Source organism: Camelus bactrianus, chromosome 6 (assembly GCF_048773025.1).
Source record: "Camelus bactrianus isolate YW-2024 breed Bactrian camel chromosome 6, ASM4877302v1, whole genome shotgun sequence".
NCBI classification, from domain to species: Eukaryota; Metazoa; Chordata; class Mammalia; order Artiodactyla; family Camelidae; genus Camelus; species Camelus bactrianus.
Window position 1 is genome coordinate 23599558 of NC_133544.1, and position 14875 is coordinate 23614432.

Below are 14875 nucleotides of genomic sequence, written 5' to 3' on the forward strand. Positions count from 1 at the left end.
CTCATAAATTTTCAGTCCTCTCTTCTTCTCGAACTCAAAACATTTCAGACCATAAATTTTCCTCTATCCCTTTAGCTGTATCCCAAGAGTGTTAATCCATAGAATTTTTGTATAATTCAGTTATAAGTATTTTCTAATATCCATTAGGATTTTTTTTACTGATTCATTCATTTAGATATGTTATTAAGTTTCCAAAGGCATTCCTTTTTTTGTTATTGTTGTTATTGACTTTTTAATTTACTTTCATTGTGATTAGAGAGTGTGATCTATGTGGCTCTAATCTTTGGAATTTACTGAAAGTTTGCTTTATGGTCTAAGAGTCAAGTTTTGTAAATGTTCAATCTGTGCTTGAAAATAATGTGTAATTCTTCAAATTCTTGGGTGTGATAGTCTCTTCATGTCCATAATGCCAAGCTTAATTATTTTGCTCTTTAAATATTTTATAGTCACAAAAGTTTCTGTCCACTTGTCATATCAATTACAGAAAGAGGATATTTTTAACTTAGTACTGCTTATGTGTATTGAAGCTGTTGCGCTTAGTTAAGCTCAACTTAACTCAAGTTACCTAACCTACATTAAGCTTGGTTGAGAATTAGTGTATCTCCCTGGCAAACTGAGCCATTTATCAGTAATTGAACCAATGTTTATTACTTTGTAGAGAATATCCTTACTTTCTCTGCTATCTGCCTCTTACATTTTTTCCATCTTTTTCCTTTTCAATCTTTCTGTGACTTTGTTTTAGACACATCCCTTATAAATAACATATAGCTGGATTTTTTAGGTCCAGTATTATAGGCTTTATATTTCAACTGGACAGTTTCATTTATTTATACTTAACTGACATATTTACTACTATACTTCAATTTTTTTTTACAATCTTATTGTATGCTTTTTCTTTTTCTCACTTTTCTAGTTTTTCTCTTTAACATTCTTTCCCCTAGTTTAAATGCTATAAATTCTCCATATTTATTCTTTTAATGGTTACTCCAAGTATTTTAACATGTCTACTTACCTAAAGTCCAAAGTTAATAAAACTCTACTCTCCTCTTGAACAATTAAGGAGCAGTAGGACACTTTAACTCTCATCACCCCCTTTCATAAGTAATATGCTTTTGTTGCCTGGTGTTTTGAAGCTTCTCATATATTTAAAACATGTAGTTTATATTCTGTGCTAATAAGTACCATATCTAAGGTGTTTGTGAGTCTGATTCTCCTGTGTGTTGTTTCTGGTGGCTTGCACTCATGGTATCCTCTCTCCTTCTTTGGTTTGTGGTTTTTAACTGCAAGCCACCCATAGTCTCTGTAACTTTTAACTGTGGGAGTTCTTTGCTACCTAGATTGAAGTTTCATTCCTCCAGAGAGAATGTGTGTTTGCTTCTGCCAGTCATCTGGGGTTACTACCTACCCAGGTCTACTGTAAATTAAATTCCTATGTGCAGTATTTTGGATCACACTAGTATAAATTTGGGCCATAAACCTCTATAAGGGACAACTTGTTAAGTATTTTTGGGCTTAAAAAAAAAAAAGCTTTTCTTCCATCTAGGGCCAAGGTAAAGAAAGGCATGTTTCCTTGCTGTTATTTCTGCTTGGTGGGTTTATTTAGTATTGGGTGTAGTACTTACAGGGCCCTCGCTCTGCCTTAAGCAGACCCTGCTTCATTGCATACACCCATCACAGTCATCATGACAGAGGCTCAAGGAAACCAGGTCTCAGCTGATACCTTCAGGGCTAAAGATGCCTTTTGTCTTATGTGCCTCCTAAGGGTCAAGCTTTCACGTCACTTTTGACCTCTATAGATTCTTTCATTTCTTGCCACTGCTCCGTGCATTTAGAAAGATATTTTTTGACCCTCAATGATCAATGATAGAACGAACCCAACAAGTAAAGGAATTCAGTAAGGTAGCAGGATGAAAAATTAGCATATAAAAACCAACAGCCTTCATGTATAAGAATAACAACCAAGTAGAAGACACAATGGCAGAGAAAATCCCATTTACTAGCAACAAAGATTAAATACTTAAGGATAAACTTAACAAGAAATGTGCAAAACATATAGAAGGAAAATTTTAAAACAGCCCTGAAAAAGCACAAAAGTAGACTTGAACAATACATCCCCTGTTCTTGGATAGGATGACTCAAAATTGTAATGGTGTCCGTTTTCCTTTAGTTAATATAATACAATCTCAATAAAAATATCAACACACTTTTTAATGGAGTTAGACAGGTTGATACTAAAGTTTACACAGAGAAACAAACATGTATGAATAGCCAGGAAAACACTGAAAAAGTAAAAGAGGCAACTAGCTCTCCCAGACATTAAAAATATTAAGTTTCCATAATTAAAACAGCATGGTACTGTGCACAAAGAGACAAATAGACCAGTGGAATAGAATAGAAAGCCCAGAAGGAGACACCGGTGAATACGGATCCTGTATTGAAAAAAACATTATTGGGAAAACAGATGAAATATAAATACAGTATGTAGTTTAGTTAGTAGGATTGTGTCAATGGTCACTTCCTGGTTTCAATACTTGTACCACAGCTGTGTGAAGTTGTTAACATTAGAAGTTGGGAGGAAGGCCTATGGCAACTCTGTCCTCTTCTTGCAACTTCCCTGGAAGTCCAAAATTATTTCAAAATGAAATGTTTTTTACAGTTTTGAATCAAGGACCCCAGAAAATGTGGAGAGGAGGCACTGAGTCGTATTAATGTGGCTCGCCAGAAAAGGGCCATAACTCACCACTGTGGGCCAAAACCACTTACTTGGCTTTGTTTAAGTTTCAAAGGGTTTAGCTCATTTTATTATTCCTAGGATGGGATCAGAGCTTAGTGTGGGCCAGCTGCACTGGTTTCACCCTATGGACACTTTCTGCAGCTTTGAAATTGCAAAGATTGCAAAGGTCCCTGATCTAAAACGTGTGAATGGATCAACACAAATCTTCTGTCTCCACCAAGAAATAGAGCCCCAAATGCATAACTGGTGGTTGATAGCAACAAACTGTTACTAAAAAACAGTTCTAGGAATTAAGACCATCATGTTATGCATTAAGTTCTACCAAGATAAGATGGTTCAAGGAGAGTACTTTCAGACTAGTATCATGATAGAACACATAAGGGAATCGGTCAGCCATGGTAGAAGCTTTCCAATTCAGTTTAATTTACTCCTAAATATGTCAGCAGCTCCTACAAATAGGTGGACCTGGTTATACTTTCCAGAAAGGGGAACAAGGAGATGCAAACCAGTTTACATCTCAGTTCCAGCACGTTGTTTGCACAAACACCAGTTGCAATAGGGTTTCCGTGACTGCACAGAGAGGAATACTATCACAGCTCTCCAAATCAATGGGTAAGCCAGTGTACACAGGGCCCCTCACTGTCTCCTGCCTACCTCTCCTTGCTCCTCCACGTGCTTTATACATCAGCGATGCCAAAATAGTTGCAGTGGCCTGAGCAGACCATGCTCTTTACCCTTGAATGGCCTCATCCTTTCTTCTTCACTGAGCTCCTGTTCATCCTTCAAGACTGTGTGTGGTATTTTTCGAATCCTCCGTGTTCATTTCAATTTAAGAGTGGCTTCCTCCTTGCTGCCCCAAACCCTGATATTCTTGTCTCAAAATGTATCACTCTACATTGTAATATTTGCTTTCCTTGTCTCTTCTTCAGAAGACCATAAACTTTGTAACACTAGAAATGCCTTTCCTCTTTGCATACTCAGCTCCTAGCAGAATGGTTGGCATAAAACGTGTTCTATACACATCTACTGATTTGGAAGGATGTTTATAAAGGCCAAGACTGTTAATTAAGACAGCTATTTTGCTAGCAGTTCTGTGAGATGTTTAGCAAGTAGTCAGAATAGTCTTAACAGCAACTAACAACTCAAAGTCATGTCTTCCTAGTTCAGGGACCAGTTTTGCTTTGGCACACAAAGGGCAATATTTTTTATTGCCATAGGTTTGGAAGATTATATTGACTTTTGCTCTAGTCACTTTCAAAAATAAAAGTAGCCCATTTTTAAGAGAATGCCACAGAAACTGGCCATCTTCTTTCAATATGTAGGCACAGAGAAGAGACCAGCCCATTCCCAGCTGCTCTGACAGGGAGTCAGCTCATCAGGAGTAACAGGTAGATGAAGTAAAAGGGTCTCACCAGACACCCGATTCTGGGCTGGGGGGCACGTAGTTTATTTCAGATATACATGCCCACCAATAGTTCACCAATATTATGAAAAGGGGCAGCATAGGGTATCAGTTGGCAATGGAAACTCTAGCATCAAACAGACTTAAAATTTGAGTCCTCGTTGACACTTAACTAGCTGTGACTTTGAGTAAATTAATTTCTAGCTTTGAGAGTATTTCGTTGCTTTAAAATAGAGATAAAAGCACTTATCTTAGAGTTGTTGAAGATTGAGATGCTATTTACAAATGGCATATAATACTCAGCAAATATTACTTTTAATAAAATTTATTTTATTAATATCATTAGTAGTAGTAGTAATGGTAGTAGGATGATGGGCTCTGGATAGGTTCTACTATCTACTGGTTCAAGCAGAGTATATCTAAGGAAACCAGGAATATTCTGCTTTGGAGCAGCCACCCTCTTCCCCAAGAGATTCCTGAGGAAGCCTGCTTAGTGAGTGCCAAGTACATGCCTGTTGAATCAGTGAATAGGGCGATGGCTCTAATGGACCTTTGCTATCCCTGTCGGCTGTTCAGCATCTAAACTGCCCTCCTACGCTTGAAGAATTCATCCATTCCCAGTGGAAGCTAAACATTCCTGGAGGTAGGACATAGGCACCTGACTACTAATTTGATCCAGCCATCCCAGATTTTGAATCAGAAACTAGTGGTGCCCAGAAGCCAGGAACAGCGTCCCTTCTGGTGAGGATGGAACCCCTACACACAGCTCCAGAGGCAGCATGCGGTGATGGTAGTGAAGTGGGAAATCAAGTCCCACTTTATCAGCAGTAGGAATAGTGCCTGAGACCCTAATAAAAACTTGTCTGATAAAGTAAGCTCCAACATGGTACCCAAGGTCAAAAGTGGTGAAGGAATGGGTCTGTCTCATCCCCTAAACCCAAACTAAAATCTTTACCAACTGCAGCAAATAAAAAAAACTGAAGTGAGCACTAGATGGGAGTAGCTTCCTCCTAGGGAGAAGCGGGCCCAGGCCTCCTCACCAGTCCAACACCCTGGAAAGGAGAAAGCAGATGGGGGACCACAGTGCAGCCTGACTTTTCATGATCAGCAACTCCACCCACTAGTAAATAAGGGTGATCCATCTTAGAATCTGACTAACGTGGTCAGCAATTCTTCCCACTTCCTACTTCAGTGGGCTTGAAGGAGGAACAAAAAGTGGGAACAGACACCTTGAGTAGGCCTTACAGTCATTATTACTGCAGGTAGTGCTTCGCTCCAGGTCTGTGCTTTAGGCCAGTGCGTTATGATGGTGTGGCAAAAGGAATTCATTAGCACATAGGTGTTAACTGAAGTACTGGAGGTGAGAGCAGAGTCAGTCTATGTTGGACTGACCTCCACACCAACCTGCCCACCTGTGGAGGCTAAAAAAGAGCAAGTAAGTACAAGGAAAGTCAGGTGGGCAGGGTCAGAAAAGGTAGAATTCCAGAAAAGAAGAGATGATATGGTATCAAGACATAAAGATCAACCTAAGGACTAAATGTTGGCAGCTAAAGTCACCAGCGGGACCCAGCAAGAACAATTTTCATGGCGGCGAGGGTACGACCAGATTTTAGCATGTTGGCTCTCAGCCCCGGCTGCACGGTGGCTGCATGTCCTTGCTTTAAAAAGGCTGTTCCACCACATTCTGGTGTGACTGGTCTGTGGTTCAGTTGGGAGAATCAGGATTCTAAAAAAATCTTCCGAGATGATCACAGGGCGCAGCCATAAAAACTACTGCTTCAGTGGAATTAACAACGGACAGAAAGTGTAGGAGAGGGCAGTACTTCAGTGCTAGTCAAGGGGTTCAAGGGGTTGAGGAAGGGTATTTTTGTTTGAAGGGGGAGACTTTGAACGTGTTTAAAAGCAAAGCCGTATGTCAGGAGAAGCTGTACTAAGCAAGGCATTCGATGAAGGGAGAGTGTAGAAGAAAGGATTCATTAGGGGCAGGACAGGCAAGACAAAGACAAAGAAGAGGTGAGGAAGGGTGTACACGAAGGTGACTGACTGGGGTTTCCCGCCGAATGCTCTATTGTCTGTTAGGGGAGGGTGAGAGCTGCCAGGGTTGAAAGGTGGGGGCTGGAAGGGTTTAAAATGGCCAGTTTGCAAGAGCTGCTGACAACAGGTGGGAGGTTGAATGAGATATTTAGAGCAATTCAAATTATCAGCATGATTTTGGGGTGGCAGATGTTTCATGGAGAAATACATGGCCCACTGGGAGGAGCAAGATGAAAAATCTATACATAGTCAAACAGGGTGATTCCAGTCAAAGTCACCAAGGCCGTTTGTAAGTTCCTTGACATTTTCTTTCCTTTTTTCAATGAAAAATATTTGAATGAGGGATCTGCAAGGGTCAGAACTCACTTTTAGGTAAAAAAAAAACCATTCATTTTCATAATTTTCATAATTTACATCTTTAAAGTACTTTTATGTCCTCACACCTTGATAATATCTAGTAACACTAACATTTTGGCCAGAGGTACTTTTAACTGGTTTTCAAGATGGAAGGGAAAAATTATATGGTGTTTTAAAAGACTACAAGAATTGAAAGAAGAGTTAAACACCCTATACATGTGTATTAATCATGTTTTTTGACATCTTAAAAAACCTTTCTGGCTGGAGAGAGACCGCCCTTCCCAGGGCTGGCCAGTTCTTAGAGATGGCGAAGGACTCAGCCCGCAGCACGTTCGTGTTCTTGACATGCAGACTAACCAGGCCTGATGGAGCCATTCCTCCTGCATCTGGCCTGCACACCCCAGGAAGCAATGATCCCAGGGCCAAGCACCAGGCAACTGGAGCCCACAATGTAGCCCAAAGGCCGTGGAATTATTCACTAGCCACTCCTGAACTGTTCTCCCTGCCCTGCTTAGCCTTTCTGGGGAAAACTCCAATCAAGGCTCTGGCCTAAACCTATCACTTGCTCCGGGTCTTCTGCCTGCTGACGTAAACCTGGTGTTTGTCCTGCGACCCTGCATGTCGAGCCATGCCACATGTTTTTAGGGGAACTGTGAGTAACATGTGACTTTCAATAGCACTGGCCTCTCCGTGTCATCACCCAGTCCCTTTTATAAATAAAGATCCAGGCACAAAACATGAGCACCTGAGGAAGTGATACCAGCGCACTCCTCCATAGTCACACATACTCCCAGAAAGACAGAGCTTCGGGTTGTAGGCTTTAGTAATAAAGTAGGGCCAAATAACATCTAAAGAAATGGCCATGACTTAATTTCAAAGCTTTAAGATGATTATATTCTGAAACACCAAATCCGTAAGTCAGACAACAAAAAAATATAACATGCTGCTACTGTTGGCCCCCAACCCCTGTAGCATCACTAGCTGAAATGTAAAACAAAGACAACGGGGTGTGATTAAGTGGCATCACTGAAAATCGGTTTTCACACGCTCTGAAGTACTGAGATTAATTCCCAGCAAAAGATTACCAATAACTCAACAGGTGTTTATTACACAATAGCTATGTACTCAGGGTGGTTTTTCTTTCCAATTATTTGTTTCATTTTTGTGAGCCACACCTTAAAGTCGTCATCATGATGATACTGGAAAATACATGGCATTTTCACATGAAACTAAGATGTAACGAACAAGTATCATAAAATCACGGATGGCAGTATCTTACACTAATGTTTTACTGTCAACTGTAAAACATGACTATCATTCACAGACTAAAACTCCATTGTTATATTTTAATCCACTTTTAAAAGGTTGTTTCCATCCATCTAAAAACGGCCTCAATGGCATTTTCTCCACATCATCCTTTCTCAGTGTTTCCAGGAGATCTTTCAGGAGCTTGAGGGGAAAAGTATAGGAAATAAAGACATTTAACAGTTTCTGCAAAGAACTGTACAAAAACACCTCTATACTTAAGGAGGAAAATATAAAAGCACCTCAGAGCCTCGGGGGGATACCAGTATATTAAAACATTTCTTTTCAACTGTGGCAAAGCTTGCGGTTCTCAAGCATCAGTGTGCACCGGAATCCCTTGGAGGGCCTGTAAAAGACTGCTGGGCCTTGCCCTCAGTTTCTGATTCAGCAGATCTGGTGGAAGAGAGAATGTGTTGATGCTGTTGGCCTAAGGGCCTCAGCACCCTTGCTCTAAGCATCTCTCCCTCTCCTCCCCTTGCCATCCCACTCTGGACCTTGCCAAGATTGCTTTCCCTGGTGACCATCTTCAGGATCTGCCCCACTCTTCAATACCATGCTTGAAAAAATTTTTATTCTCCACATTTGGCAATTTTACCAAGTTCAGTGCAGTATCAAGAAAGTTTCTTCTTTTGGCCATAAGTTTGTTTTGCTGGGCTTGTTAAAAACCTTATAATTCAGAGTCTGCAGCAAGATCACTCAAATTTCCTTGTTTCTTTTTGATGTTGCTATTCCCAGGCATTTGATGTTCATCTGTTTTGTGCTAACAGCAGAACCCACCAATTTCCTCATCTTTTCCCTCTGTACCAGGTTTCTAATTGGGTAGGAACCCAACTTGATTGCTGTCACTATCAGTAACTCCACTAACTGTCATGAATGGAGTGGGAGATAAGGAAATACTGACAAGTAAAATGCGCAGCTCAAACATTAACAAAGGGAGCAGCTGACAGCAAGATCAAACTGCTTCTTCCTCTCCTGCCATTCCATGAACCCATGAGACATCCTGTAAGCTATGCCCCCAACTAGACTGTATCCACAGCTGCTAGAGAAAGCCACTCTGTTCTCATTCCCGCTCAGATAAGGTTCACCAAACATACAGAATGCTGAATACAGCTTCTAATGCTGAGATCTGTACATAGCCTTCTCCCCAGGAAACTTTTAAAAAGCTTGTGCTCGGAACCATGGTAATGAAGTCAAAATAAAGCAAAGACTGAAAATGAATCATGCATCACCAGGAGTCTCTGCCTGGAGCCAAAGTGGAGACCCCATCACATCAGCAATGACAACGCCAGCCTAACTCCTTACTTGTGACATTCTGTGACTTGTTCAACTCTAAATGACATCTGTGGTCACTCTGCCCCTGTACTTTGCAGCATCAGAACTTGCTATGCTATGGTCTAGATTGCATTTCTGATTCCAAATGCAAGGATGTATCACATTCATCTATTTGGATTCAGAAATGGTTTAACTACCTGTCCTAGGTGCTGCTCTTAGCAAAGGATGCAATAAGTATCACAGATTAAGAAGCTTTATTTCAGCTTTTGGTCATTTTGTTGCCAAAATGGCCTTATTTGCAGCCTGTTTCTATAGCCCAGCAAAACCACGTCATCTGAAATTTTCAGGCAGGAGGTACCAAGATGGTGGAGTAGAGAGACTCACAGCTCGCCGTCTCCCACAAATACACCAAGAATTACATCTACAAACCCACTGAACCGCACAGAACACCTACTGAAATTTTCAACTGCATTTGATTTCTAAAGAATTCAGTGCTAAATGAGGCCTATTTATCAAGAACAGACCACTCAATAAAGATCATACCCTGCCCTTCCCAAATTTAGCACCATTAAACAGCTACTAATTTCTTCTTCTGAACAGTTCTTACCAAAAAGCAACACGAGTTTTGATGAAAATAAGTTTTTCCCTTTAAAATACTGCATCTGAAAAACAATCTCAAATTCCCTTAAACTCATAAGCAAAACTATCCTTTAGGAATAATGCTCATGCAAGTAGATAATGTCTTGCCTTTGCCCACTGTGAAAAATACCCAAGATTAGGATTCAGACAGGCAGACTGTGCAGCCAGCTGGGAAAAATCAGAACCCTGAAATAAGAACTGTGGAACTCTGCTTCAGTTATTACTTTTGAGCAGATCAAACACATGTGAGCTCAATGATCATCCTCAAAGGAAGTCAAGCTATCACAGTTTTTTTTTTTTAACACATTACAAAACCTGATTGTGAAATTATCTTTTGTTGAAAGGTAACAGATTTTTCTTGATTTATGACATTATATACTTTGTCATATAAAAAGGAAATTTAAAATTTAAGATTCAAAAGACACTTGATTCTAAGGTTATTTCTCTGGAATGGACTCATACAAAAAAACAAGCAGAATAAGTCAGTTAATAATTTTGTAAGCATGCTCATGCAGCAGCTTAAAATAAGCAGCGCAATTTACAACCCTGTGTTGGAAAAGTATTTGTGTGCTTAATGGCTAGTCTCTTAGGCAATTAACTTCCTTTCCTACTTATTACAGGTACATACGGCATTTTTGAGTGCTCCCTGTTGAAAGTATTCAAAATAGTAGGAGAGCATACCTCAAAAATGATAAACATTCATGGCATACCGTTTCAAAAATATGGGTCTCAGAGTGACTCAGGTTGTAAACAACAACAACAAAAAAGATTATAACCTAGGGCAGGAAAAGTCTTAAAGTCTGGGATTTTAAGCCTTAGCTTGATTATATGATTTGGGGCAAGTCACTAAACTCTGTCACCACAGAGATGTTTAAAATAAATAAAGTTGTATGTATAAATTACTTTTAATCACATGTAGGAAGAACTATTAGGCCACATGTTATGAAGAAGAGATGCTGCCTGGACTGCAGGGTCTTCAATAGGCCACGATCACAGGACCCATCTCTGCATGAGCCACTGGAGCTCAGTGCAAAGAAAATAAAATTACGTCCATGGAGTTCTCCCTTAAATCCAACAAGTTATGTTAGAAATACGTGCCTTAGGACACTATGGGGACTAGGTAAAAATGTACATATGACAACAAAAACCTACCCTCATCACTAAAACAATTGAGTAGAGCCACTTACACTCAACAGACACTGTTTTCTCTCCTGTGGGCGCAGCCACAGGGAGGGGAGGTGCACCCGCTATGCAGGGGAACCCAGTGGCCCTGGGGATGCTGCGCTGGCTTTAGTGCTCCTCCTCACTCCGGCACCTCCGCCTGCCCCCCCTCCATGCTCTCAGCCTTGCATAAAGTGCTATGTAAGCTTAGTTTCAAGTCCCTCCTCCCCACTAGATTCACACTCACCCCACCGATAAGGACATTCTGGAGCTACCACTGAAAAGGACAACGATCTCTAAAGGAACACAACAGAGCAGCTCACCATTGCAATCTGTGTGAGAAAAATGGACAACCGCGCGCAGGGAGAGGAGGCTCTGTCCCGCTCAGCACCGGCTCAGGCGCAGGAGTGGGAGTTCCTCAAGAAAGTCGCCTGGGCAGCGGGCGCTGGAGAACAGCTTCAGTGTATTTCAGAATAAAAGCACTCAATTTGCCCAAAGAAAGAGCCCTTCTGTCAACCAGGCCCCTGAATGACACTTTTGATAATGCTTTTTTAGAAAGGGTGGCTTTTCTCCAGCAGCTTGAGGCAGTCACTTATTCCTCATTCTGACAAAGGGGCATCCAACTTCAGGCACGGCTGTGTATATAACTACGTGCAGCTGAGCCCTCATAAACACGCCAAGTAGAAAGGCATGACAAAAAAGCATTTTTCCTCTCCAAGGTATGGCCCCGAGAAGCCGTTATTATAATAGAGTATGAATTTCTGCTGCAGGTTATTGACCTATAATACTAACAATAAAAATCTCGTTTAGTACATAAAGGCTTACTACACTGCGACATGAAGTATTAAGATACAATCCACTGACTATTTTAAAGTTGCTGAACACCTAACCCATCTTCTTTACACCAATCTGTGTAGATACATAACAGGTCCTCTTTTGGCAGAACATGAACTTTGGAGATGAGGCAAAGTCCAGCGCAGCTGCTGACGATCCCATTAGGCTGTCTACAAAAATGGAGTAAGTTCCCAAGGCCCACGCTGCTGGTGTCTCTTTTGAGGCTCCAAATCGAGAACTTGCTAGATTTTTCTCATTGGCACTCTGCCTGAATGAAGACCAGGCTCAAAGGCAAGCCTTATCTCCTGCAAACAATTCCATACACAGGTCTTAACCCTGTGTTCAAATTTGTCTGGAACTGACTGCAAATCTGGAACTTCCTCAAATGGTATTAAAAGCTCTACCCAAAAAACTTGCAAAAGCAGTTACTAGTTTTTCAAGAAAAAAGACATACCTGCAAAAAAGTAACAGCTCTGTAAACAGAGCTGTAGGTAACTGTTGGGACAGCAATAGCAATGTAACAAATATAGCACAGGATGAGCTTTTTAAAAATAAAAATTGCTGCCCCAATATTTTACAATTAAAAAAAAAAAAAAAAGATTTCCACAACATGATTTTCTAAGAGAGTTCTTTGTTTGAAGAGGAGTCAGTCCTGGTGGTGAAAGGGTTGGGAATGTCAATTAAGATATGCAAGATAATATGATACAAAGTCTAACTTTGTTTCAAACATCCAGTCGGCTCTTGGTGGGTGAAGTCCTGCTTTCTAGCTGTATCCAGGGCTCTTTTCTTGTGGCATTTTAAAAAACGTAGCTGCAGCTGAGTCTGTGGCTTTCTCTGCAGCAGAGGTCCTAACCAACCACTCAGAGTCTGGAGACTTGGGGGCCTGTGATGCTGGTGTGGTTGGCTCCACTGCCTCCATGTGAACTGATAAGGTTGTTACAATAAAAGTAAAGAGGAAAAAAAATCAAGTTAGACAAGTTAGAATGAGAGATCCATCAAGAGAAAACTGTCTTAATCCTTATAGCTTATGTCCTATTAGACCAAGCAGCCCTATAAGAGTTATCTCTTTTTTTTTTTAACCAAAAAATAAAGGCAAGATTTAAGTAAAATAAGTATTTCTCCACCTCAGAAAATGGGTTTAATTGAACAAATGAATAAATTCAGTAGTACAAATTGATAATCTAGTAATAATCACTTATTCAGCATTTAAGTGCCAGGCACTGTACTATGTAAGCGCTGCATACTTATAATCTTACTTCTTAATGCAAACTCTTAGAAGTAGGTATTGTCATCTCCATTTCCTGAATCAGAAAACGGAGGCACAGATACACATTCCTATATATAAAATAAACAGCAGGTCCTACTGTATAGCATAGGGATCTATATTCAATATCTTGTAATAGCCTATAATGAAAAAGAATGTATGTAAATGTATAACTGAATCACTATGCTGTACACCAGAAAATAAAACAACATTGTAAATCAATAATACTTCAATTAAAAAAAAAAAAAGAAAACTGAAGCATAGAAAAAGTAGATAAATGTTCAAAGACACAACAGAGCTGGTTAAGCAGCAAGACTCAAATTCATATATTGGACTCCAAGCCCCCTCTGCTCATTCTATAACATCCTATGCCTCCAATTTGACAGTGTCACCAATAAATATTGAACAATAAGGAAAATGGCAGAAAAATCCCATAACCAGGCCCGCTACTTTTCAACAAGGACATTAAGACATTCTGGACAGGATAACCATTGCTTGTGCAGGGCTGTCCTGTATATTTCAGGACACTTACCATTCTGGACCCTATTCACTGAATGCCAAAAGCATTCCCCAGTCATTGTGACAAACACTGTCCTCACATTTCCAAATGCCCCCTGAGCAGAGCAGTACAAAGCATCACACCCACTCTGTTGAAAACAAACGTACAGTAAAATAGAGCAATCTAGAAAAGTTTCGGTTTTTACTCTGCCATTTCATTCCCAGGAATGTAACCTAGAAAAGCAATTTTCTTTAAAAATTTTTTTGGTGTAGGGGGAGGTGATTAGGTTTACTTATTTATTTTTAGAGGAGGTACTGGGGATTGAACCCAGGACCTTGTGTATGCTAAGCATGCGCTCTACCACTTGAGCTATACCACCCACTCTTAGAAAAATAATTTTCAAATTATGGGTTACAAAATTAACGTAGTGGGTCATGACCAATAGTCTTTTTTGTCTTAATGAGAAAGAACAGAAAATATCAGTGTACACCCAAGAGTTTACTTTAGATTTACATGTACACCCAGTACATACTCAAACATGCATTTCTTACTGTAGGTTATCGTTTTAAAAAAATCTTGAAAAGCTATTACTCTATGGCACATATACAAGAGTTTTTTAAGGGCAGTGGCTTTCAAAGATTTTGGAACCTCAACCACAGCAGCAAGAAATACATTTGATGTCACAACCCAAATAGCTATCTCACACACGTGCATGCTAATTCACTTATATTTAACTGAATATAAATTTCACAAACCTATACCTATCTATTACTACACGGTCATCAACCACACTGAAAAAACTCTATCCTAGAGAAACGGGGTTTTTTTTGCTAGATATTTTTTATTGTGGCAAAATATACATAAAATTTACCAGTTTAATAATTTTTAAGTGTACTGTTCAGTAGCATTTAGTATATTCACACTGTTGCATAACCATCACCACCATCCATGTCCAGAACTTTTTCATCATCCCAAGTGGAAACTTTGTACCCATCAAACAATAACTCCCCATTCTCCTTCTCCCCCAGCCCCTGGCAACCAGCATTCTACTTTGCTTCTATGAATTTGATTGCTTTAGGTACCTCTCATAAGTGGAATCATACAGAAGTCATCCTTTTGTGTCTGGCTTATTTTACTTAACATGTTGCCTTCATTCATGTGTAACATGTGTTATAATTTCATTCTGAATAATGAAGCTTTCGGGCTGAATAATCATCTATTGTATGTATATACCACATTTTGTTTATCCATTCATCCAGCAATGAACATTTGGGTTGTTTCCACTTTTTGGCTACTGTGAATAATGCTACTATGAACATGGGTATACATGTTTTCAATTCTTGTGGGTATGTATCCAGAAGCAGAATTGCTGGA

The 14875-nt window shown here is 40.0% G+C and overlaps 1 protein-coding gene across 4 annotated transcripts in view; it reads right to left on the bottom strand.

The window, feature by feature from the left end:
• Nucleotides 1–1975: 1975 nt before the first annotated feature.
• Nucleotides 1976–14875, bottom strand: part of GPATCH2L (G-patch domain containing 2 like) — a 57286-nt gene continuing 44386 nt past the window's right edge. For 3 of the 4 annotated variants that reach the window (XM_074365209.1, XM_074365207.1, XM_074365208.1), the window contains one exon: nucleotides 1976–12662. In XM_074365209.1, the coding sequence (XP_074221310.1) occupies nucleotides 12502–12662 (161 nt within the window). In that variant the 3' untranslated portion in view covers nucleotides 1976–12501. The remainder of the gene's footprint in view (nucleotides 12663–14875) is intronic. The other variant, XM_074365210.1, reaches the window with a different exon arrangement.